Genomic DNA, 22,097 nt, shown 5'->3' on the forward strand with positions numbered 1-22,097 from the left:
TAATGAACAAACTTTTTTCTAATTGTACCTGACTTCTCTGCAAGCAAGTAATTTGTAAAAAGCAGGCACAGAAAGAAGAACTCATGTGGCACCACAGCAAGACCTTTTCTGGAGCTCTGATTCTTTTCTTTACAGGAAGCATATGGGAAAATAAGCACCTGTGATAATTCCATGGCACAAATCCTCGCACCAGACTCACCAAACACTGAGCAAGGCTCAGAATGTTCCCTAAGAACCAAGCAAATAGAAGAGGTAAGTCCCTGGTAGTAGTAAGCAAACTGCTCTGATAGCTGGACTAGCACCTAGAGGTGACCAGTGTTCTGCGTCCTGCAATACCGTGAATGTCAAGCCAAGTGTTTCCTGTGAACTTTAACATATGAAAATAATGTGCTGTCAGGCTGTGGAAATGGAAGACTTGTCGTCAGATATTTATAAAGAAAGTAAGCATGGCATACAGAATTAGACGCTGTTCACTCATTTACCGTTTGTCAACATGAAATAGTCTTTCCATTGATGACTACTTTAATCTGTAGATAGAACTTACAGGGGGCAAAGGAAGTGGAGAAGGGTTAATATTAATGGCCTGTTACATAAGAGGCATTCATAGTTACCTGTTTAACCCTCAGACTGTATAAAGTAGGTTCATACCTACTATATGTTTACAAATGAAGAAATCAAAATTCAGGGAGCAAAAATATAGCTACTGGGCCAGGTATGGTGGCTCATGCCTATAATCCCAGCACTTTAGGAGGCCAAGGTGGGCAGATCACCTGAGGTCAGGAGTTCGAGACCAGCCTGGCCAACATGATGAAACCCTGTCTCTGCTAAAGATACAAAATTAGCCAGGCATGGTGGTACATGCTTGTAATCTCAACTAATCCAGAGGCTGAGGCATGAGAATCAGTTGAACCTGAGAGGTGGAGGTTGCAGTGAGCCAAGATTATACCACTGTACTCCAGCCTGCCTGGGCAATTAAGCAAGACTTTGTCTTAAAAAAAAAAAAAGTCCAGGTTTGGTGGCTCACACCTGTAATCCCAACACTTTGGGAGGCTAAGGCGGGCAGATCACGAGGTCAGGAGATTGAAACCATCTGGCTAACATGGTGAAACCCCATCCCTACTAAAAATGTAAAAATTAGCTGGTCGGGGTGGCACGTGCCTGTAATCCCAGTTACTTGGGAGGCTGAGGCAGGAGAATCACTTGAAGCAGGTAGTTGGAGGTTGAGGTTACAGTGAGTCGAGATCGCACCACTGCACTCCAGCCTCATGACAGAGTGAGACTCTGTCTCAAAAAAAAAAGTATACATATATCTATATATATATATGTAGTTAGTGAATGGGGGAATAAGGAATCAAACCCTGATTATTCTAACCTGCCTTTCTAATTTGGAATCTTGTACCTCAGTTGTTCTCAAGACCCCATCTCAAAAAAAAGTGTGTGTGGTATATAATAGGTGCTCAAATAAATTTTTAATATAAATAATGAAGGTGGGTGGTAAATCTGTTATTATAACAGTTAGTTAATATTAATAGATTGTTTTCTCAAGTGGCCAAAAAAGGAAAGGGGATCCCAAAGTCTTTATCTGTAGCAATATCTGAAAACTAGAAGGGAATTAATCAGATGACTAGAAATAGATGTCTGGAAGTAAAATCACACAGCTGCTGCTTTAAAAAAAAAAAGAAAGAAAGAAAGATAGCTGGGCACTATGGCTCATGCCTGTAATCACAGCACTTTGGGAGGTTGAGGCGAGTGGATCACTTGAGGCCAGGAGTTTGAGACCCAGCCTGGCCAACATGGCCAAACCCTGCCTCTACTGAAAATACAAAGTTAGCCGGGTATGGTGGCATGTGCTCCTAATCCTAGTTCCTTGGGAGGCTGAGACAGGAGAATCACTTGAACCAGGGAGATGGAGGTTGCAGTGAGACGAGATCATGCCACTGCACTCCAGTCTAGGTGACAGAGCGAGACTCTGTCTCAAGAAAAAAAAAGAAGGATTAAAAAAGAAAATTAAGGCTGAGTGTGGTGCCTCATTTCTGTAATCCAAGCACTTTGGAGGCCAAGGCGGGTGGATCACCTGAGGTCGGGAGTTCAAGATCAGCCTGACCAACGTGGTGAAACCCCGTCTTTATTTAAAAAAAAAAAAAGGAAAATTAAAACAGGTAAATCCAAGCATAGACTTGATTATATGTGAAGTTCAGAAAAAGCACAACGCAAAGGAAAGTTTCTTTGAGAAGGTGATTCTTGAAGAAAATTGTAATAATAGATTAATGAAGGCAAGGAAGAAATGGCATTTTGGCAGAAAATAGCAAATGTATGTGAAGAAAATAGGTGGTGAAAGGTAAAAAATACAACCCAGAGACACTTGTGCCAGACCAGCTTTTGTAATACTCATCAGTGCACATGAAAAGGAACAGCATTCTCACACCCGGCACGTGTTCGTTACCAGCTACCAGTTTTGTTCACCCTTTGACACCGAAAGTTCTATGTCTAAACAAAACTCCATAAACGTTGGGAAATATGCATTTGCCTTGAGTTAGGGTATACATTTGCGAGCACCTCCTATTCGAAGTTTGTCACTTGGCCAGAATTACATTGTATTAGATGCTAATATGTTAACAAAATCATATAGAAAACATTGTATTTTATCATAATTAATAAAATATTTATTGAGACCAAAAAGTTTATAGAGCAAAACACAAATCCTTATTCCTAAAGGAATTTCTCTAGAAGTGTCAATATTTTTCTTTCTATATTCTAGGGAAGGATAGATAATACAGTGGGAGGTAAATACTTGTTTGTATCAAATTATCTTTTGCTGCCTGCTTGAATATATCTATTATATAATTACTGGAATACTTTTATTTGGTACCTGGAAGAAAATTTTCTATTAAATTGATAAACAACCCAGTTATTTTAATATAAAAAGAACACAGCACGCTTTCTTTATACTATGAGCATCTAGTCCTTAACTCAATCATGTTTGAGTATGCAGAAGGGGAAAGTCATTTTAGGGATTCTGTCTGAGGAAAAGGAAAAACGTTTCCAGATTACCCCACTGAAGTTCATTAGTTGACTCAAGCTGTTTTTATTAGGGAAAAGTTTGGATGAGTAATATCATGTATGTTTTTAGAAAGTTAAAATTTTTATAATCTAGCTATTTGAGAAGATATTAAGTTAAAATTATGTGGTATATGTTATTGTATCCCTGCTGGTATGTAAAGATCGTGTTCTGTTTTGTTTTGTTTTTCTGTTTGAATAGAGTGTACAGCAATGTAAGCATTGCTTAATCATGTGTCACGTAACTGTAAACACTGGCCAATTCCCTCAGATGTTTCAGACACACACACACCCTGTCACTCATATTCTCACCTGTCTCCCGGGGCTCACCGGCTAGTGAACTGCAGTCCTGTTTGCTTCCTCTGTGCCCGGGAATACGGTACCTGTGTACTCACAGATCGGCTGCTTGGAAACCTGTGGCACCAGGTCACGTGATTGTTGCTATGAGTGTGGAGGTGCATTTCTCTTTTCTTTCTTCCTTCTTCTGCACTGATTTTGTTTCTTTTAACTGGGGAAATGTGGGCTCCCAGGTCTTTGCAGGCCCAAGTCTGAAAACTTTGGACTCCCTGCCTTTTCACTGCTGGATTATCTTTGGATTTCTTTTAGGGCACCACACCTCCTATCAAGGTTGCCACTCTGGACTTTTCAGACACGCAAGGAGGTTTGGAGCACAGGGTGGAGAAAACTAGGCCAGAGCCTGCGGAAGTCCTGCATGCCTGCAAGACCCAGGTGGCCGAGCTGGAGCTGTGGCTGCAACAAGCCAACGTGGCATTTGAGCCGGAAACATTAAACGCAGACATGCAGCAGGTGGTGGAACAGCAGCTGGTTGGGTGCCAGGTAAGACCGAGAAGTCAGAGTTCATGGTTTGCCTCTCTACCAATCATCTGCCAAGATTGGGTGAGTTTCTCTTAAAGCAACACTGTTTTTCTTTCTGTTACTCTGACCCTTACATTTATCTTGGCTTCAACTTTTAGTTCTCAGGGTAATTATTTATGGAATGCTTTATGAAAACATCTTATTTGAGGGGACAGTAGTGGGTTAGAGTTAAGAATGTAGAGTCTAAATCCAGCTCTGTCACATTAACTGTGAACGTGGGGAAGTGAACTGCTCAGCCTCGTTTTCCACACATAGTAGGTTATCTCATAGGATTTCTGTCAGGATTAAATAAGGTGTTTAAAGTAGTGTCATAGGATTAAATAAGGCATTTAAAGCAGTGGCATAAGATATAAATGCCACTGCTTATGCCATGGATTTTTTTCAGGATTAAATAGGTATATAAAGTAACAAGTGCTTAGTAAATGCTATTATTTTATCACTAAAATTTGTCATTAGAATATTCATTCATTAGATGTTATTAGGGACAAAAAAGTTATTCATCAGAAATGAAACCAAATGTCTTGATTTGCAAAATTGAAGATACAGTATAAAAGGGCTTTGCAGCCATTTTACTAGGAACGCCATTGGTTTTGCTTGGGAGGGGCAGGGATATATCAACTTCCTTGCCACTAGTCACTCTGAGTAAAGCTTGCCCGCTCAGCCCAAAGGTTGGGGTTTCTAATCCCTCCAGGGAGGGGCTAGAGTGATGACATCGCAACAGTATAATCGAATGTCAGAAGAGCAGAAGCATGCGAGCTACTTGAAAAGGCCTCTCTCCCAGCTGCGCTGAGGATACCAGCCTCGTCTCTACCTTATTGGCCTGTTTGTCTGCTAAGAATGAAGACATCCTCTTGTCTCAGCCCTGCTCCTGGGAGTATTTCCCACTGTGGCCTGTTATGTTGTTGTGGGTAGCCTGCCTTTGATCCCCAGGTGTACATTCTCCCCTTCTGTTTAAGCCCACAGTCTTACAACATCCAGGAACCAGACGGACAGGCCAGCCTCTTTCTCTGTGCAGCTCGGCACCTCTGATCTCAGAAGTCAGTTCTTTCTTTTCAGGGTCTCATTCTGTCGCCCAAGTTGGAATGCAGTGGCTCAGTCATAGCTCATTGCACCCTCGACCCATGGGCTCAGGTGATCCTCCCACCTCAGCTTCCTGGGTAGCTGGGACTACGGGTCTACACCACCATACCCAGCTACTTTTTGTGGGGTTTTTTGGTAGAGATGAGAGGTCTTAGTGTATTGTCCAGGCTGGTCTTGAACTCCTGGACTCAAGCAATCCACCCACCTCGGCCTCCCAGAGTACTGGATTACAGGCATGAGCCACCATGCCCAGCCCAAAAGTCAGTTCTAAAGGGATAGGTTCACTCAGATACTGGCACTGCCACTTGGCCTGGCTGATGAGCACAGATGAGCCTGTGAATGGCATAGAGCATCAAATAGCACAGAGCAATGCTATGCTAAACTGAACTCGAGGCAGTCCAGATTATGAGCCCCACCCACTTAAGGCCATTCAGGATTGATTTGCCAACTCATTATCTACTGACTGGGTAGACCCTATGCCAACTCCTTGATCATCACCAGAATCCCATATTAATTGCCACTTGTAGTGAGTTCAAGGACTGGGTAGACCCTATGCCAACTCCTTGATCATCACCAGAATCCCATATTAATTGCCACTTGTAGTGAGTTCAAGGACTGGGTAGACCCTATGCCAACTCCTTGATCATCACCAGAATCCCATATTAATTGCCACTTGTAGTGAGTTCAAGGATTTCCAGGCTGCTCAAGGAAAAGACATGACTACCAGGTGGCAGTAGCACCCAACAGGTTTATTTGGGCAGCATTTTGACAAGATTATGATTGTGAGGGACAGGTCTTTACTGCAGGAGACCTTCCAGATGCTAAGGCATAGACTGGGGGTCAGGCCACCACCCAGAAGGGAAGGAGAACCAGGGAGCTCCCAGGAGAGAGGAGAAATAAAGAAAGGACTTAGGTGTCTAGCAGTATCTCAGCACAGGGGAGGATCTCTGGGTCAGAGAGCTCCAAAGGGCAGCAGAAGCTTGGGATATTTTTATAGCCCAGGGTTAGTCTTATCCATGGCTGGCAGATGTTGGGTGCAGTTTTCAGGGGTACGCAAAGCAGACAGGCTCTAAATGGATTAAAATATGCTTATTCGGGCTGCGTTTAAAGCCGTCAAATGTGTAAACATTTGAGTCTGGTTCTGGCACTCTTTGAACTTACTGCTTCTGACTTGGTCCGAAGAAATAAACCACATAGGGGCTAACATACAAGGGCATCTTTGGCTCATTAATATAACATGACACATTAGTTATTATTGAAACATATAAAACCTTAAAGTGGGGGCCAGGCGCGGTGGCTCACGCCTGTAACCCCAGCACTTTGGGAGGCCGAGGCGGGTGGATCACGAGGTCAAGAGATTAAGACCGTCCTGGTCAACAAGGTGAAACCCCGTCTCTACTAAAAATACAAAAAATTAGCTGGGCACGGTGGCGCATGCCTGTAATCCCAGCTACTCGGGAGGCTGAGGCAGGAGAATTACCTGAACCCAGGAGGCGGAGGTTGCGGTGAGCCGAGATGGCGCCATTGCACTCCAGCCTGGGTAACAAGAGCGAAACTTCGTCTCAAAAAAAAAAAAAAACCTTAAAGTGATCTGTAAAAAACACTAAATTCCAGTGGAAAGGCGGCCAAAGGACAGGAGCAAACAGTTCAGTCAGAAAAGATTATGGACCAGGTGTGGTGGCTATGCCTGTAATTCCAGCACTTTGGGAGGCCAAGGCGAGTGGATTGCTTGCGGCCAGGAGTTTGAGACCAGCCTGGGCAAGATAGTAAGACCTTGTCTCTAAAAAATTATAAAAATAAAGAAGTAAACTAACTGGGCATGGTGGCATATGCCTGTAGTCCCAGCTACCTGGGAGGCTGAGACACAAGTTTCTCTTAAGCCCAAGAATTCAAGACTGCAGTGAGCTATGATTGTACCACTGCATTCCAGTCTGGGCTAGAGAGTGAGACCCTGTCAAAAAAAGAGAGAGAGAATGGTAAGAAGGGAAGGAGGAAGGATTATGCTTAGTAATTTAATATTTGAGAATTGTTTAATCTTGATTATTCAAGATGTGAATTAAAACAGTTGTTTTGTTTCTACATTACACTAGCAAAAGTTATATCATTCTGGAAAAATGGATCCTATGATGTCTGGTAGTTCCATCTAATTGGCTCAGTGTTTTGGGAGGTCAGTTGTCAACATATAAGCTGTTCATTTTCTTTGAGCTGAAAGTACCATTACTTGTTTTCTTTTGAGATGGAGTCTCACTCTGTCACCCAGGTTGGAGTGCAGTGGCACAGTCTCAGCTCACTGCAACCTCCACCTCCTGGGTTCAAGCGATTCTCCCGCCTCAGTCTCCCAAGTAGCTGGGATTACAGGCATACATCTCTGTACATGGCTAATTTTTGTATTTACACCAGGGTTTCACCATGTTGGCCAGGGTGATCTCAAACTCTTGACCTCAAGTGATCTACCTGCCTTGGCCTCCCAAAGTGCTGAGATTACAGGCGTGAGCCTACCATGTCCAGCCAGTACCAATGTTTTTAATTTACCTTCTGAAAATAATCCAAAATGAGAAAAGTAATTATAGAAGCATTGATCACAAAAGTGAAGAACTAGAAACAAAGGGATAACTATGGGGAAGTCGTTAAGTGAATCATGGAATATCAACTTGTAGCTGTTAAAATGAAAATCATGAAACGTGTGTAGACATGAAAAAGTATGTAATAGTTAAGTGGGAAAAATAAAGCATAAAATTATGCTACATTTTATATATAGCCACTCTACAGTCTATGGGTACATATTGTTTAAGCTTCAAAGACTATAGAGGACATAAGTAGGGTAGTCCCACCTTATCTGTGGGGGTGTGTTACAGGACCCCCAATGGATGCCTGAAGCCATGGACAGTACCGAACTCTATGTAGATTATGGTTTTTTTTTCATCTGATAACTGAGATGGCTACAGATTGAGTATACCTTATCCCAAAATGCTTGGAACTAGAAGTATTTTGCATTTGGGTTTCTTCAGGTGGGGGGAATTTGGAATATTTGCATACACATAATGAGATATCTTAGAGGTGGGACCCACATCTAAACACGAAATTAATTAATTTATTTATTTTAGGGTTAACAAGGTCTTGCTCTGTTACTCAGGCTGAAGTGCAGTGGCATGATCATGGCTCACTACAGCCTCCAACTGCTGGGCTCAAGCAGTCCTCCCACCTCAATCTTCAGAATAGCTAGGACTACAGGTGTACACCACCATGCCTGGTTAATTTTATTTTTTGTTGAGTTGGGGTCTCAATATGTTGCCCAGGCCAATCTCAAACTCCTGGCCTCAAGTGATCCTCCTGCCTCAGCCTTCCAAAGTGCTGGGATTACAGGTATGAGCCACCATGCTGGGCCTTATTATGTTTTATCTACACCTCATACACATCTTTGGCTATTTCATATAATAACTTTAATAATTTTATGCATGAAACAAGTTCAATTGTGACCCATCACATGAGGTTGGGTGTAGAATTTTCCTCATCTGGCATGGGACTTTAAAAAATTCAGATTTTGGAGCATTTTTGGATTTTGGATTTTCATATTAGGGATGCTCAACCTGTACTGAGTAACTAAGGGTCCGAGTGCTAGAGTGTGTGTATGCTGGACAAAGGGATGATTCACATCCTGGGCGGGATGCTGTGCAATTTTATCATGCTACTCAGATGGTGCAAAATTTAAAGCGTATAAAATCTTTCTGGAATTTTCCATTTAATATTTTTGAGCCATGGTTGACTGCAGACAACTGAAACCACAAAAAGTAAAAGCGTGGATAACTGGGCCTATTGTAGCTTGTTCAGATGAAGAAGTTATAAGATAAATTATTTGAAATTTTGTTTTAAAAATAGTTTTTCCTTAAGGAAAATTTATAATTCCTTAAATCCTCTCAATGAATGGAACTTGTTCTTAGTCCTGCACCGAGTCTTAGTACAAATGATCGTGGTGCTGGAATGTGAGTTTGTATGTTGCTGCTGACTTGAGTGTCCAGCTAGTTGGCATGACCAAGCAGGCTGCTGAGCCCCAGGAGAGGGCAAACTTGATCTGTTGAGGAGGAATACAATGACCGAAACTTACTGGGAAACTTACTTCATCCAGCTGTTGTATTTTTAGATCTGTGTGAATTGGCCAGTTGTATCAATAACCCAAGTATTTTAGGTTCCAAATTATGTCTTATGTGGTGTTCTTCTGAGAGTTTAGAGGCTTATTTGGCTTGAGAAAGAGAAGGAAAAGAACAAGGGAAATAATTTTCAAACAGTTACATGGAATTCTTTTTAAAATTTCTACTCCACACTTGGATTGCAACATTAAAAATTAGGAAGGTGGGGAGAAAATGAGAACTTTTTTTTTTTTTTTTTTTTTTTGAGACGGAGTTTCGCTCTTGTTACCCAGGCTGGAGTGCAATGGCGCGATCTCGGCTCACCGCAATCTCCGCCTCCTGGGTTCAGGCAATTCTCCTGCCTCAGCCTCCCGAGTAGCTGGGATTACAGGCACGCACCACCGTGCCCAGCTAATTTTTTGTAATTTTAGTAGAGACGGGGTTTCACCATGTTGACCAAGATGGTCTCGATCTGTTGACCTCGTGATCCACCCGCCTCGGCCTCCCAAAGTGCTGGGATTACAGGCGTGAGCCACCGCGCCCGGCCAATGAGAACTTTTTAACTGTGGACAGTGTATTAAGCACTGGCCAAAGTTCATGGATCTAATTCATTCTCTCCTCACAGTGACCCTAGGAGGTAAGTTCAGTTATTATCTTCAGTTTACAGACTACTAGAGGCAACTCCTCTAAAATAAGGTGCCTATGTTTACACATCTACTAAGTGTCAGGACTGAGATCTGAAACCAGGTAGTCTGGTTCCAAGATCTGTATTCTTATCCACTATCCTCTGCTGGATAATTTCCGCTGTGTTTTGTAAGCTGACTATAGAGTCACTTACTTAACTGATTTTACAGGGTGACATCTGTAATTGGGGTTGGTTTGGTTGCACCTCTGCTGAAAAGCACAAGAATTTTATGGAAGTTTCTGTTTTTCCAAGGTTTCTTCCATCCTGTGTTTCTGGGGCTTCTTGTATATACTTAGGTAAAAAGAATAAGTCTGAACTTGTTTGGGGGAACAACACTTATTCAAGACCAACACTGTGAGTAATTCAATGCTTTTATTTCCTAGGCTATGCTAACAGAGATTGAGCACAAGGTTGCCTTTCTGTTAGAGGCTTGCAAAGATCAGGGCCTGGGAGATAATGGAGCCACTCAATATGAGGCTGAAGCACTTTCCCTGAAACTGAAAACAGTGAAGTGCAATTTAGAAAAAGTCCAGATGATGCTTCAGGAGAAGCACAGTGAAGATCAGGTAACAAATGACTATTTGTGGACGTTCACCTTGATATACATACGTAGCAGACCCTCCAGAAGAGAACTCTGGTTGGAAGTGTTGAACCAGCTACAGAGAAACTCTACTAAGTGTGCAAGAATTACACACGTTAACACTGTAGATGAGTATACTGGCTTGTTACTTTTATTTCATTTTACTTTGCAGTTTTCCTGTCTAGGTGGTTGTTGGCGATGGTGGTGGTTTGGTTTGTGTTGGTTTAATGTGGCTGAGTGTTCTTGCTGGCAGTGAGCTCTAGCGTCAGGCTTCTTCATAAAAGAAGAATGTATTGTAAAGGAATTTTGTGACTAATTGACCAGAAAACAAAACTTTTGTAGATATGACTAAAATTTGACATCAGAAACATAAACCTGTTTCCAGGATACTTTATTTTTCAGTTGCAAATATTTATATATACTAATCAAAGTATCATGTAGTTAAAGTGTTCTTGTGATTTTTAAAAGCACTTTGTGTTTATGAATGCAAATATGCATCTTATGAGTAGATCTTACTATATAAGATTTGCATCTGTACTTATGAGTGGTTCCTACTTAGAGACTTTTGTTCACAGAAATAAGACTAGCTGCAAATACACAGGGCATATGGTTCCTCTTTCATCCTAATATGTTCTCTCTTTTTAAAAAAATATATTTAGCCATAGGGGAAACTTGAATTTATAAGTATAATACTGTTTCTCTTTTTGGTACTTCTTTATTAGGTATTTGTTCTTAAGAAAAAAGGCAGTACATTTTCTTGCTTTTAGTAATTCGTTGGATGAATGAAGTTGAAGAAATAAGATGATCACTTCACCAAATGTAGTGGTTTTTGAAGTTGTTATGAAATAAGCACATTAAATGATAGTAGACTGTGTGCAGTGGCTCACACCTGTAATCCCAGCACTTTGGGAGGCCGATGTGGGCAGATCATCAGAGGTCAGGAGTTTGAGACTAGTCTGGCCAACATGGTAAAACCCTGTCTCTATTAAAAATACAAAAAGTAGCTGGGTGTGGTGGGTGCACCTGTAATCCCAGCTACTCTGGAGACTGAGGCAAGAGTATCGCTTGAATCCAGGAGGCAAAGGTTGTAGTGAGCCAAGATTGCACCATTGCACTCCAGCCTGGGGGACAAGCATCAAACTCTGTCTCAAAAACCAAAAAAAAAAAAAAAAACAAACAAACAAAAAACCATAGTATATCATTATTGCAAATAACAAAATGCCGTATTTATTTCATATAAAATCTTTCTATTTAGTCCTATTATTAGAATTGAGATAAAGTGGAGTTTATTTTTTAAATAAATAGCCTGCCATTATGAAATGTTTTGCAGCATCCTACCATTCTAAAGAAACGCTCAGAGCCAGAATATCAGAAAGTTCGCCAACCAGTTAACCTTCCTGAATTGGAATCCACGGTAACTGAAAGGCCACAATTCAGCAGACAAAAAGATTTCCAGCAGCAACAGGTAATTCTAGCCCCCAACAGTTGTAGAGACAAGAATAAAATGTTTTAACCAGGCATGGTGGTGCAAACCCACAGTCCTAGCTACTTGGGAGGCTGGGGTGGGAGGATCACCTGTGCTCAGGTGTTCGAGACCAGCCTGGGCAACATAGTGAGACCCTGTTTCAAAAACAAAAATGGGCACAGTGGTTCATGTCTGGAATCCCAGCACTCTGGGAGGACAACGTAGATGGATCATTTGAGGTCAGGAGTTCGAGACCAGCCTGACCAACATAGTGAAACCTTGTCTCTACTAAAAATACAAAAAAAATGAGCTGGGCGTGGTGACATGTCTCTTTAATCCCAGCCACTTGGGAGGCTGAGGCACAAGAATCACTTGAATCCAGCAGGTTGAAGTTGCAGTGAGCTGAGATCACACCACTGCACTCCAGCCTGGGATAAGAGAGTGAGACCCTGTCTCCAGGAAAATAAATGAATGAATGAATGAATGAATGAATGAATGAATGAATGAATCTTTCTATATGGCATGTTCTGCAAAGCGTGGTATGTGGGTGTTTGTGTGTGTGCCGCAACTCTGAGAGTTTTCAGCATTTACCATAGCACCTGCTTTGCTTTCAGCTGCTGCCACTGGGGACACCATAACTTTGCTGCTTTATTAACTTGCATCTTATATCACCTATCTTCAGAGTGAACTTCTGTAATTGCAACTCTGCTTTGCCTGTCTTTTCAAAATATGTTTGTATATCTTTGATGATTTTCTATGTATGCAGTTTAACAGATATTGTGTGAATATTTTAAATAGATTTTTGGGAAGTGAGAGTTTACAAGAACAGGGATGCAAGAAAGAGAAATAATCATTAATGATTTAGGAACTGGCTCAAAATTAGATTTCTCTCAACAGAGGAAGCTATTGGGTACTAATTGAAAACTTAATGGTTTGGACCATTTGTATCTCATTCAATTACAGGTTCTGGAGTTAAAACCAATGGAACAGAAAGATTTCATCAAATTCATAGAATTTAATGCTAAGAAAATGTGGCCCCAGTATTGCCAACATGATAAAGCTACAACTCAGGAATCATCTGCAAGGTAAAACATTTCAAAATATAGTTGGACATTCAGTGGTTTTATGATTGGGAGAATTAAGAGTATTTCTTTTAAAAATTGCTCATAAAACTTTGTAATACAAAATTTTTAGTGTTGATTATTCTCCTCACCTTTTGTTCTTCAAAAGCAACCAGGCATCCAGCCCTGAAAATGACGTTCCAGACTTGATGTTGTCACCCCAGGGCCAAAATGGAGATAAATGGCAATATCTGCATCATGAACTCTCATCAAAAATGAAGCTCCCACTCCCTCAGCTTGTGGAGCCTCAGGTCAGTCTGCTTCTACATGGTGTAAATAGCCTGTTTATCTTTGAAAATCCAACAAGCATTCATTAAATAAACATGTATATTCTGCAGAAAGCAAAGTTGCCAAATGAGTTTTCATTTTCTTGATCTTGGAAATCTGCATTAGGGACCCCTCCTTCGTGCTTCTCTAGCACCCTAGGCTTCCCTCATCAGAGTTCTTACTACACTATTCACCTCTTTATTTATAGTCTGTATTTCTCATTAGATGGGGAAGAAAGATCACGTCTGCCTGGTTGGCATTTGAGTGCCAAGCACAGTACCTAGGACATCATAGACTCTCAGTTACTTTTTGTTGAATGAATAAAGGAATGAATATATGTTTTAAGAAACACTTTAATAACTATACATTACTATATGAGTGTCATTCATTGATCAGAAAATTCTTTGGAATCTACCATGTGCCAACCCCTGTGCCAATGGCACAGGCCTTCCCATTGGCCCTCCTTATTACTGCTATCACAGGCTCTGTCAGGCTGGCTTGTTGTGTTAGCCACTGCTGCCTCTCTCCAGACAGGGAGCAGGTAAGCAAAACAACCTTGCCACCCACAAGGCAGGCTTCTGCCTTTTACCACGCACTCAAATTGCCTGGGCAAAGGTTACCCATGATTTCCCAATTCCCCAGTCTAATGAGCACTTCTCAGCTGTCCTCTTTCCTACCAAGGCCCTTACTTGACCAATTAAAGTTAAATCAAACTCACCGGTTGGCCACTAGCCTTGGTTTCTCTTTATTACACTGTAGTATGTACATACATCTCTTGCAAAGATGAGAACTCCACTCATTATTAGTTCTTTCTCCAAGCAGAGTCATCTACCACCTCACTCTGTTTCCTTTTATTTGTTAACTTCCCAATTTGAGAAAGAAGCTAACTCTGAATCATTCACCTTTCTGAAATCACGGCTTGTTTCCATTCCTAATTTAGCTTTTCAATAACAAATCAAGATGCAAATCCATCCCTTAGAGGAGACTTGAATTCTAACAGTTGGCTGTGTCAAAAGTAAACTGGAAATAAACAGCTAACCCTGTAGCATGAATGTTGTTATTACTGAAAGATTAATGATTTCACACACATGCACACTGCCTTTTTATTTTTTATTTTTATTTTTTTGAGAGACAGGGTCTCTGTTAACCAGGGTGGAGTGCAGTGGCATGACCAAAACTCACTGTAGCTTTGAACTGGGCTTAGGCAATCCCCCTGCCTCAGCCTTCCAAGTAGCTAGGACTTCAGGTATGCAGCACAAAACCAGCTACTTAATTTTTTTTGGTAGAGAAATTGTCTCATTATGTTGTACAGGCTGATCTTAAACTCCTTGGCCTCAAGGGATCCTCCCACCTCTACTTCTCAAAGTACTGAGATTATAGGCATAAGCCACTGAGACTGGCCTTTCCCCTCATTTAGATATCTAAGTGGACCCTCAAACATCTAAATATAACCAGTCATGACTTTTCAAAGCTGTCCAAAATATTAAAATGTAATTTTTTTTTAATAAATGACAAGATAGACAAAAATGCTCACCAAGAAAGTAACTCAGAAGACAGCATGCTAAGACACCTTTTTCTATTTAAATTAACATCAACAGGCTGGACACGTTGGCTCATGCCTGTAATCCCAGCACTTTGGGATGCCAAGGCGGGTGGATTACCTGAGGTCACGAGTTCCAGAACAGCTTGGGTAACACGGCAAAACCCCGTCACTACTAAAAATACAAAAATTAGCCCGGCAGGGTGGCAGGCGCCTGTAATCCCAGCTACTCAGGAGGCTGAGGCAGGAGAATTGCTTGAACCTGGCGAAGGTTGCAGTGAGTTGAGATCACACCACTGCACTCCAGCCTGGGCGACAGAACAAGACTCCATCTCGAAAATAAATATCAACAGGTCTAAAACTGTCACTAACAGAGTTCCCTTTTGTCAAATAGGTTTCCACAAAAATGAGTATTCTACCCAGTGTGAGTATGTATAACTTTAGATACCCAACAACTGAAGAACTGCAAACCTATACAACCCAACTTGAAGACCTGCGCCAAGAAGCAAGTGACCTTCAGACACAGGTAGAAGTTGCACACGATGTATTTTCCTCATTGCAATAACATAAAGAAAGGAGGCATGAGCCACCAAGCCCAGCCCCATTGCTGTTTTTCAGACACTGTACCTCCTCTTTGTAATCAGCCCCTTCAAGCTTCTCTTTTGTGACTTTTCCTTCTCCCTGCTATACTTGATTTCATTAACTGCTTCCTCCTACGTTCGATTGTGGAGGGTGGGTAACAGTGGTAAAGGAGGCAGTGTAATTTATCTGGGACCACACTTTCACCTGGATGGCTCTGCTAAGGGATCCTTCATCTCGTGATTTACCTTTTAGTTCCGTTCAGTACGCAAATAACTACCTAACGGTGAGCTTCTTAAACTTGTTTTTCTCCGAGTTTAACATCATTTAAGTTTATTTATTTATTGGTTCTGCTACCTAGTTCACAAAGTGTTTGAAGCAGCTTACTACAAAAGAAGCATAACAGAAATCATAAACTATAATGGAAACCAGGGAAAATACAGGTCTAGGAAGGCAAGGAATCCTATTTTTTTTCTTTTTTCCTCTTGACTCAGGAAAATATGACAGAAGAAATGTATGTCAACTTAGATAAAAAATTGTTTGAACTATTCCTGACCCTCCGTCAGTGCCTCAGCAGTGTGGAGGAGGTGCTGCAGATGGCCGAGCTTTACCGGGAGGATGGTTCTGCCCAGCAGGCGCACTATGAGGTAGGGCACTTCTCATAAGCCCATGTGTCAGCCATCACAGCAGCTCCGTGAGTTAAGCCCGGGTGAAAGCCTCTTGAGGTCCGAGTTCATTTGTTGTCTTCCTTCCTCTCCACTTCAGACATTGGCTCTTGAGTTGAAGAAACTTTATTTAGCGCTGAGTGACAAGAAGGAGGATCTTTTGAAAGCCATGACTTGGCCTGGCAGGAACACCAACTTGCTTCTTGAATGTTTTGACAACCTTCAAGTCTGCCTGGAGCACGCTCAGGCTGCTGCTGCCTCTAGAAGCAAGTCCCTAAAAGCTGGCCTCGACTACAACCGTAGTTTCCAGGTATGATTCTGAGCACACAGCCTATTTTGGCACTGTTTAAGTTACAACGTGTACCCCTAATTCCTATTAATTCCCATTCTTGGTGACATTTATTAGTAAGAATTGCTAAGGGAAATTGTGAGATTCTTCTGTTTGTTGCTCATGGTTGGAGATCCTTTGAAAGAGAACCCCTTTGCAAAGCCTTGGCTGGGCACAGTAGCTCATGCCTGTAATCCCAGCACTTGGGAGGCCTTGGTGGGTGGATTGCTTGAGCCCGGGAGTTCAAGATCAGCCTTGGTAACTTAGATCCCATCACAAAAAAAGAAAAAATTTTAAAAAGTTAAAAAAAAAAAAAAGTAAGAAAAAAATAAAGTCTTGAGTATGAATTTTTTAGGATGAGCTAATATAACGTTTCATTTCATGCATTACATTTAGCCATTTAACAATTAAAATAGGGGGGATTTGTATTTGTTTTTCTAGGCTAGAGGGAGCCATTAAAGTTTTTGAACTAAGGAGTATTTAAAAATACTTGTATGTTTCAGGTAGATTCCTCAGCAGTTTGTAAAGTGAATTGGAGAGAGAGAGACCTGAGGCAGGTAGATGAGTGAGGAAGTTACTAAAACTATCTAATGAAAAAAAATGAAACCCAGTACTATTTATGAATGAGTCTTGCCCATAAAAATCAAGCCTAAATCTGACCGAGTTTCTAGAATCCAAATAAAACAGACACACGAAAAGAAGAACAGGTTAAACAGCACAATGGGGTTGCAATCTGCCAAATCCAGCCTATGGGAAACTGTACTAAACAAATGACCCATTTTTTCACACACACACATTCAAGAAACAAAAAAGAAAGGTAATTGGGGATTCTGCAAATTAAGAGAGATCTAAGTTGTATTTATTCATCATGACATGTGGACCTCATTTGGATCCTCATGGAAACAAATCAAAAAGAAAAGTTAGAAGCAGTTAGAGAAATGTGAATCCTGTCTGGGTAACTAATCATACTAAGGAATTACTATTGATGACGGGGGAGGAGTATATTGAAGTATTTTTAAAGAGAAGGATCTTTATCTTTTAGAAATATATACTGAAATGTATACTGATGAAATGACTTGAGACCTGGGATTTACTTCAAAATAGCCTGAAGGAAAGGAGATTAGGTACAGTTGAAAGCTGCAGGGAGGATGTAGAGGGAAGAAGGCCAGCCATTAATCAATAATTGTTGAAGTTTAATGATGATAAAATGGGGATTTCTTTATTTTTTGTATTTGTTTGAAATTTCTAATGTCACAAAACTTATAAAAACCAATTAAACATAAAAAAGGTAATGAAGGCCTAAATGAGATTGCTCAGTTTCCTGCATTTATCTTACAGAATGAAATAAAGAGATTATATGATCAGCTCATTAAGAGTAAGACATCTTTACAACAGTCTTTGAATGAAATCAGTGGCCAGAGTGTGGCTGAACAGCTTCAGGTAACCAAGTCAAAATAATCCAGACTGACTTAACTTTGAACCAAAGAGCTTTCTGTGTAAGCCATGCTTCTGAACCACTTTCTTTTGAGAGCAGCAGCAAGGCTGAAGTAAATAAATAAAAAATGAAAACTATTTATGTTGTTGACCTTTTAAGGACATCTCTTAAGTCGTATTTTCTGAAGCACAATGTATTAAAACAACAGGAGACCATTTTCACTTGCCAACCATGAAAAAATATGTGTACAGTGTTGGTAAGGGGATTGCAAAATGAGACCCTCATCCTCTTGCTAGGGGAGTCCTATTCCATCCAGCTTCTGGAAATCCTTTGTTTGTATATCAGAATTTTAAACTTAAATACTCTGTCTTCCAGCAATAGTTTGACTTCATTTATTTAGCAAATATTAATTGAGGATCCACTATGTTCAGGCACTGTTTGAGGTGCTGGACTTGTACTCTTCCTAAAGAGATAAGACAAGTGCATAAAGATAAATATCTTGGCCAGGCATGGTGGCTCACGCCTGTAATCCCAGCACTTTGGGAGGCCAAAGCAGGTGGATTACTTGAGGCCAGGAGTTCGAGACCACCCTGGGCAACATGGCAAAACCCCGTCTCTACTAAAAATACAAAAATTAGCCAGGTGCAGTCGCTTGTAGCTGTAGTCCCAGCTACTCAGGAGGCTGAGGCATGATAATTACTTGAGCCTGGGAGGCAGAGATTGCAGTAAACTGAGATCATGCCACTGTACTCCAGCCTGGGAGACAGAGCCGACCTTGTCTCAAAAATAAATATATCATAGATATTTAAGGATGGACCTGGCAGTTCTGCTTGAATTAAAAACTGCAAATAGCCCACTGAAAGCTAACTCTTACAAAAGCAGGGTACACTCTTATAATGGCATGCTGTGTGTCTGTTTCAAAGAAGCTAGATCTGTGTATACAGATGTGAAGAGATGTCGAGAGCTAGTAGGTGAGGAGTGATAGCTTCAGGACAGAATGCCGTGGTGCAGTTCATTGAGTTTAAGGATATGCATGTATACCCCTACTGGTATGGAACATGTTAGGAACTTGGGGCCTCTGGGAAGATTGTTAAGGAGAGCAGGAGGTAAGGGAGGGGAACTGGGATTTTCATTTTTCCCTTCGTCCCTTTCTGTACTATTGAATTCTTTTTAAATGACTGTGTGTACTTCTCTGACTTACTGAAGGGTTTTCTTTTCTTGTATTGTCTCTCACTTAGAAAGCAGATGCACATACAGTGGAGCTGGAGAACTCTGAGAGCCAAGTGGCCAAACTAAGAGACGAAGGGGAGAGGCTTCATTTACCTTATGCTTTACTCCAGGAGGTTTACAAACTAGAGGTATGCCTGAGCAGCATTCACTCAGCACTGTGATTGTGAGGAGTCAGACTTTTTTATTCCACCAACAGAGTTTAGATTTGTCTTCAGTTGTTTCCCTGGTTGGATGAGAATGCATGTGTGCACCTGTTCTTCTCTTTTCAGGATGTACTTGACAGTATGTGGGGAATCCTAAGAGCCAGGTACGCAGAACTCAGCGGCCCTTTTGTCACTGAGAGCCAGCAGGATGCTTTGTTGCAAGGTGTGGTGCAACTGGTGAAGATTGGGAAGGAAAAGCTTGCTCATGACCACTTAAAACAAACCAAAAGCAAAGGGGCGTTACAGGCTCAAATAGAAAATCACAAGGTGAGACACATGGGTTGGATGACCCCTTCATAGACTAAAACCTTAAGGTTTTTCTGACTGGAAACAGAAAGGATCCATTTTTCTTCTTTGTTGAAATTTAAGCTATTCATTCTTCTAATAAACATCTATTAGAGTGCTTAATGTGTACCAGGAACCCTGGTATAGGAATTTGGGTTATGAATAAAAACAGAGACATTTTCTTTCAATGATGGAGCTTTCAGCTGATTGAGAAGACAGATGTTTATCAACAAGTCTTCAAACAAATGTAAAATTAAAATGAGGATACATTCTGTGAGAGCATTTAACAGCAGAAAGTCACAGGAAAGCTAGAAAAGGCTTTCCTGAGAACTAGAATCAAAAGGAAGGTATAGTATTATGTAATATAAGACTATAATAAATCCTTTCATTTTTAAGATTTATTAAACAAAAACCTCCTGATCACCAACTAAAGATAAAGAGTAATCTAGGTGCTAACAATTAAAAATTATAAGACAGTCCCTACCTGAGATAAGCTTACAGTTTAGCATTTGGAAGGTAGAGCTTAGTCTAAGAAAAATTGAAAGATAAATATTGTATGAAGGATGGAAGGGAAGAGGGGAAAATAATATTGATTATCTACAGTGTGCCAGGCCCTTGCTAGATGCTCTTATAAACATCTCTATGTATATGTTCTTTTCGAGGCTGAGGAGAAGGGATTCACATGATATTACAGGGTCCCTCCAGACAGCTGGAGGAGGTAGGACATGGAGAAGAACCGTGTGAAGTAAAGCCTTCCTCTTGAAAGATTCTTGAAGTACAAATACAGATACAGGACTTGAAGGACAAATGGCCAGGATTCCTATACACCCCCATTAGCAAATTCCCTTTGTTTAGTCATTTTCCTGAGTAGAAGTTAAAGCCAGGGTTAAGGAGCCCTGTCTTTCAACTATGTGGGCTGCTTGAATTTGCACATCTGTCCATCCAACTTGTCTTGAAATTCATCAAACACAGTGGCATCTGTCTGTTTGTTTAAGAGACAGGGTTTCTCTGGTTTCTAGGCTGTAGTGCAGTGGTGTACTCATAGCTCATTGTAGCCTTGAAATCCTGGTCTCAAGCGATCTTCTCACCTGAGCCTCCTGAGTAGCTGGGAGTACAGATGTATGCCACTATACCTAGCTGGCGTCTATCCTTTTATAACATTTAAAGAATTCAAAACAACTGATTTAGAAAGATCTATCTGGAAATTGAAATTGACTAACAAAAATGTTTGCATTTAAAATGGATTATTTTATGGAAAATAATACTTAAGGATAATACTTCTTTATAATTTGTTAAAGTTCCACTAATGTTCAAAGACTAAGAGTTTGGTTTTTTTTGAGGCAGAGTCTTGCTGCCTCGCCCAGGCTGGAGTGGTGCAGTGGCAAGATCTCGGCTCACTGCAACCTCCGCCTCCCAGGTTCAAATGATTCTCTTGTCTCAGTCTCCCAAGTGACTGGGATTATGGGTGCCCACCACCACGCCCAGCTAATTTTTGTATTTTTGGTAGAGATGGGGTTTTGCCATGTTGGCCAGGCTGGTAAATTTTCTTTTTGTTTTCTCATATATTTGACTCTACATGAATGTCCTGGGATTTTGGATTTAAAACAAAAATAGCTGGATATAAAGTTGAAGTAACTTGGTTTTTAAGATTTTCACAATTTGGAAATAAATATTAAAAACGTTTTTCATCTCATAGGTTTTTTTCCAGAAGCTTGTTGCTGACATGTTGTTGATCCAAGCATACTCTGCCAAAATACTTCCTTCTTTATTGCAAAAGAGAGAGACCTTTTGGGCAGAACAAGTAACAGAAGTTAAAATACTAGAAGAAAAGTCACGCCAGCGTGGTATGAAGCTGCAGAGTTTGTTGCAGGTATTTGGATTTTGTAAACATTATACTGAAGCTGGGAATTTCTGATTTTCTGTCACCAGAACAGGTGTTGAGAAGTGTTGGTTATCATTAAGCTATACTTAAATGGAAGCCTGACAGTGAGGAAGGTGGACCCCTGCTCGGGTTCCGAGGCCACTCCCTGAGGAAAGGCCGGCTGGTATTTCCCTTACATAGATTTGGGATGGTACTGTGTCTCTCTGCCACTTAGGTTCATGTATGAATAAGCAAAACGATAATCACTTTGAGATCTTGAATGAGATCATTTGTGTGAAACAGTTACTAATTTAGAAACTGTACTTCTTCAAGAGAACAGGCCCAGAGGTCCTAAAATGGATTCATGATATTTTGTCTAAATTCAAAGAAAAAAAATGAAGCATGTATAAAGCTCCTTCTCTGTTTTAAGCCATTCCGCTCACACCTTTCACAGCCAGTGTTAGTAAAGAAAAACAGGGAATAAAGAAAAAGGGAAGCAAATCTTCAACTTGATAATGTAATATGGTATTATTTTATGCTGACAAAATTTATTTTCTAGTTTGTCAAGTTGATATTTTTAATATTTCAGGGTATTTTTTTTAAAGACTCTGTGGACCCTGTGAGTGTTCTATAAAAGCCAAGTGAGCCACTGTGTGAATAGATATGGAAATTAGTGAGGTGCTTATTTTTCTAACAGATGATGTTTGGAGTCAGTA

The 22,097-nt window shown here is 40.8% G+C and overlaps 1 protein-coding gene across 8 annotated transcripts in view; it reads left to right on the forward strand.

Moving 5' to 3' along the window:
• SYNE2 (spectrin repeat containing nuclear envelope protein 2) overlaps window positions 1–22,097 on the forward strand; it is a 378,817-nt gene that overhangs the window by 259,744 nt on the left and 96,976 nt on the right. For 6 of the 8 annotated variants that reach the window (XM_035260694.3, XM_035260695.3, XM_035260693.3 and 3 more), the window contains 13 exons: window positions 136–252; window positions 3,664–3,894; window positions 10,206–10,388; window positions 11,733–11,867; window positions 12,831–12,952; window positions 13,098–13,239; window positions 15,190–15,321; window positions 15,869–16,021; window positions 16,140–16,349; window positions 17,706–17,807; window positions 19,041–19,160; window positions 19,302–19,502; window positions 21,217–21,390. In XM_035260694.3, coding sequence (XP_035116585.3) covers window positions 136–252; window positions 3,664–3,894; window positions 10,206–10,388; window positions 11,733–11,867; window positions 12,831–12,952; window positions 13,098–13,239; window positions 15,190–15,321; window positions 15,869–16,021; window positions 16,140–16,349; window positions 17,706–17,807; window positions 19,041–19,160; window positions 19,302–19,502; window positions 21,217–21,390 — 2,022 coding nt within the window. Of the gene's footprint in view, window positions 1–135; window positions 253–3,355; window positions 3,513–3,663; window positions 3,895–10,205; window positions 10,389–11,732; window positions 11,868–12,830; window positions 12,953–13,097; window positions 13,240–15,189; window positions 15,322–15,868; window positions 16,022–16,139; window positions 16,350–17,705; window positions 17,808–19,040; window positions 19,161–19,301; window positions 19,503–21,216; window positions 21,391–22,097 lie in introns of those variants that run through there. The other 2 variants (XM_035260699.3, XM_078335095.1) reach the window with 1 other exon arrangement.

This window comes from Callithrix jacchus, chromosome 8 (genome assembly GCF_049354715.1).
Source record: "Callithrix jacchus isolate 240 chromosome 8, calJac240_pri, whole genome shotgun sequence".
Classification (NCBI taxonomy): domain Eukaryota; kingdom Metazoa; phylum Chordata; class Mammalia; order Primates; family Cebidae; genus Callithrix; species Callithrix jacchus.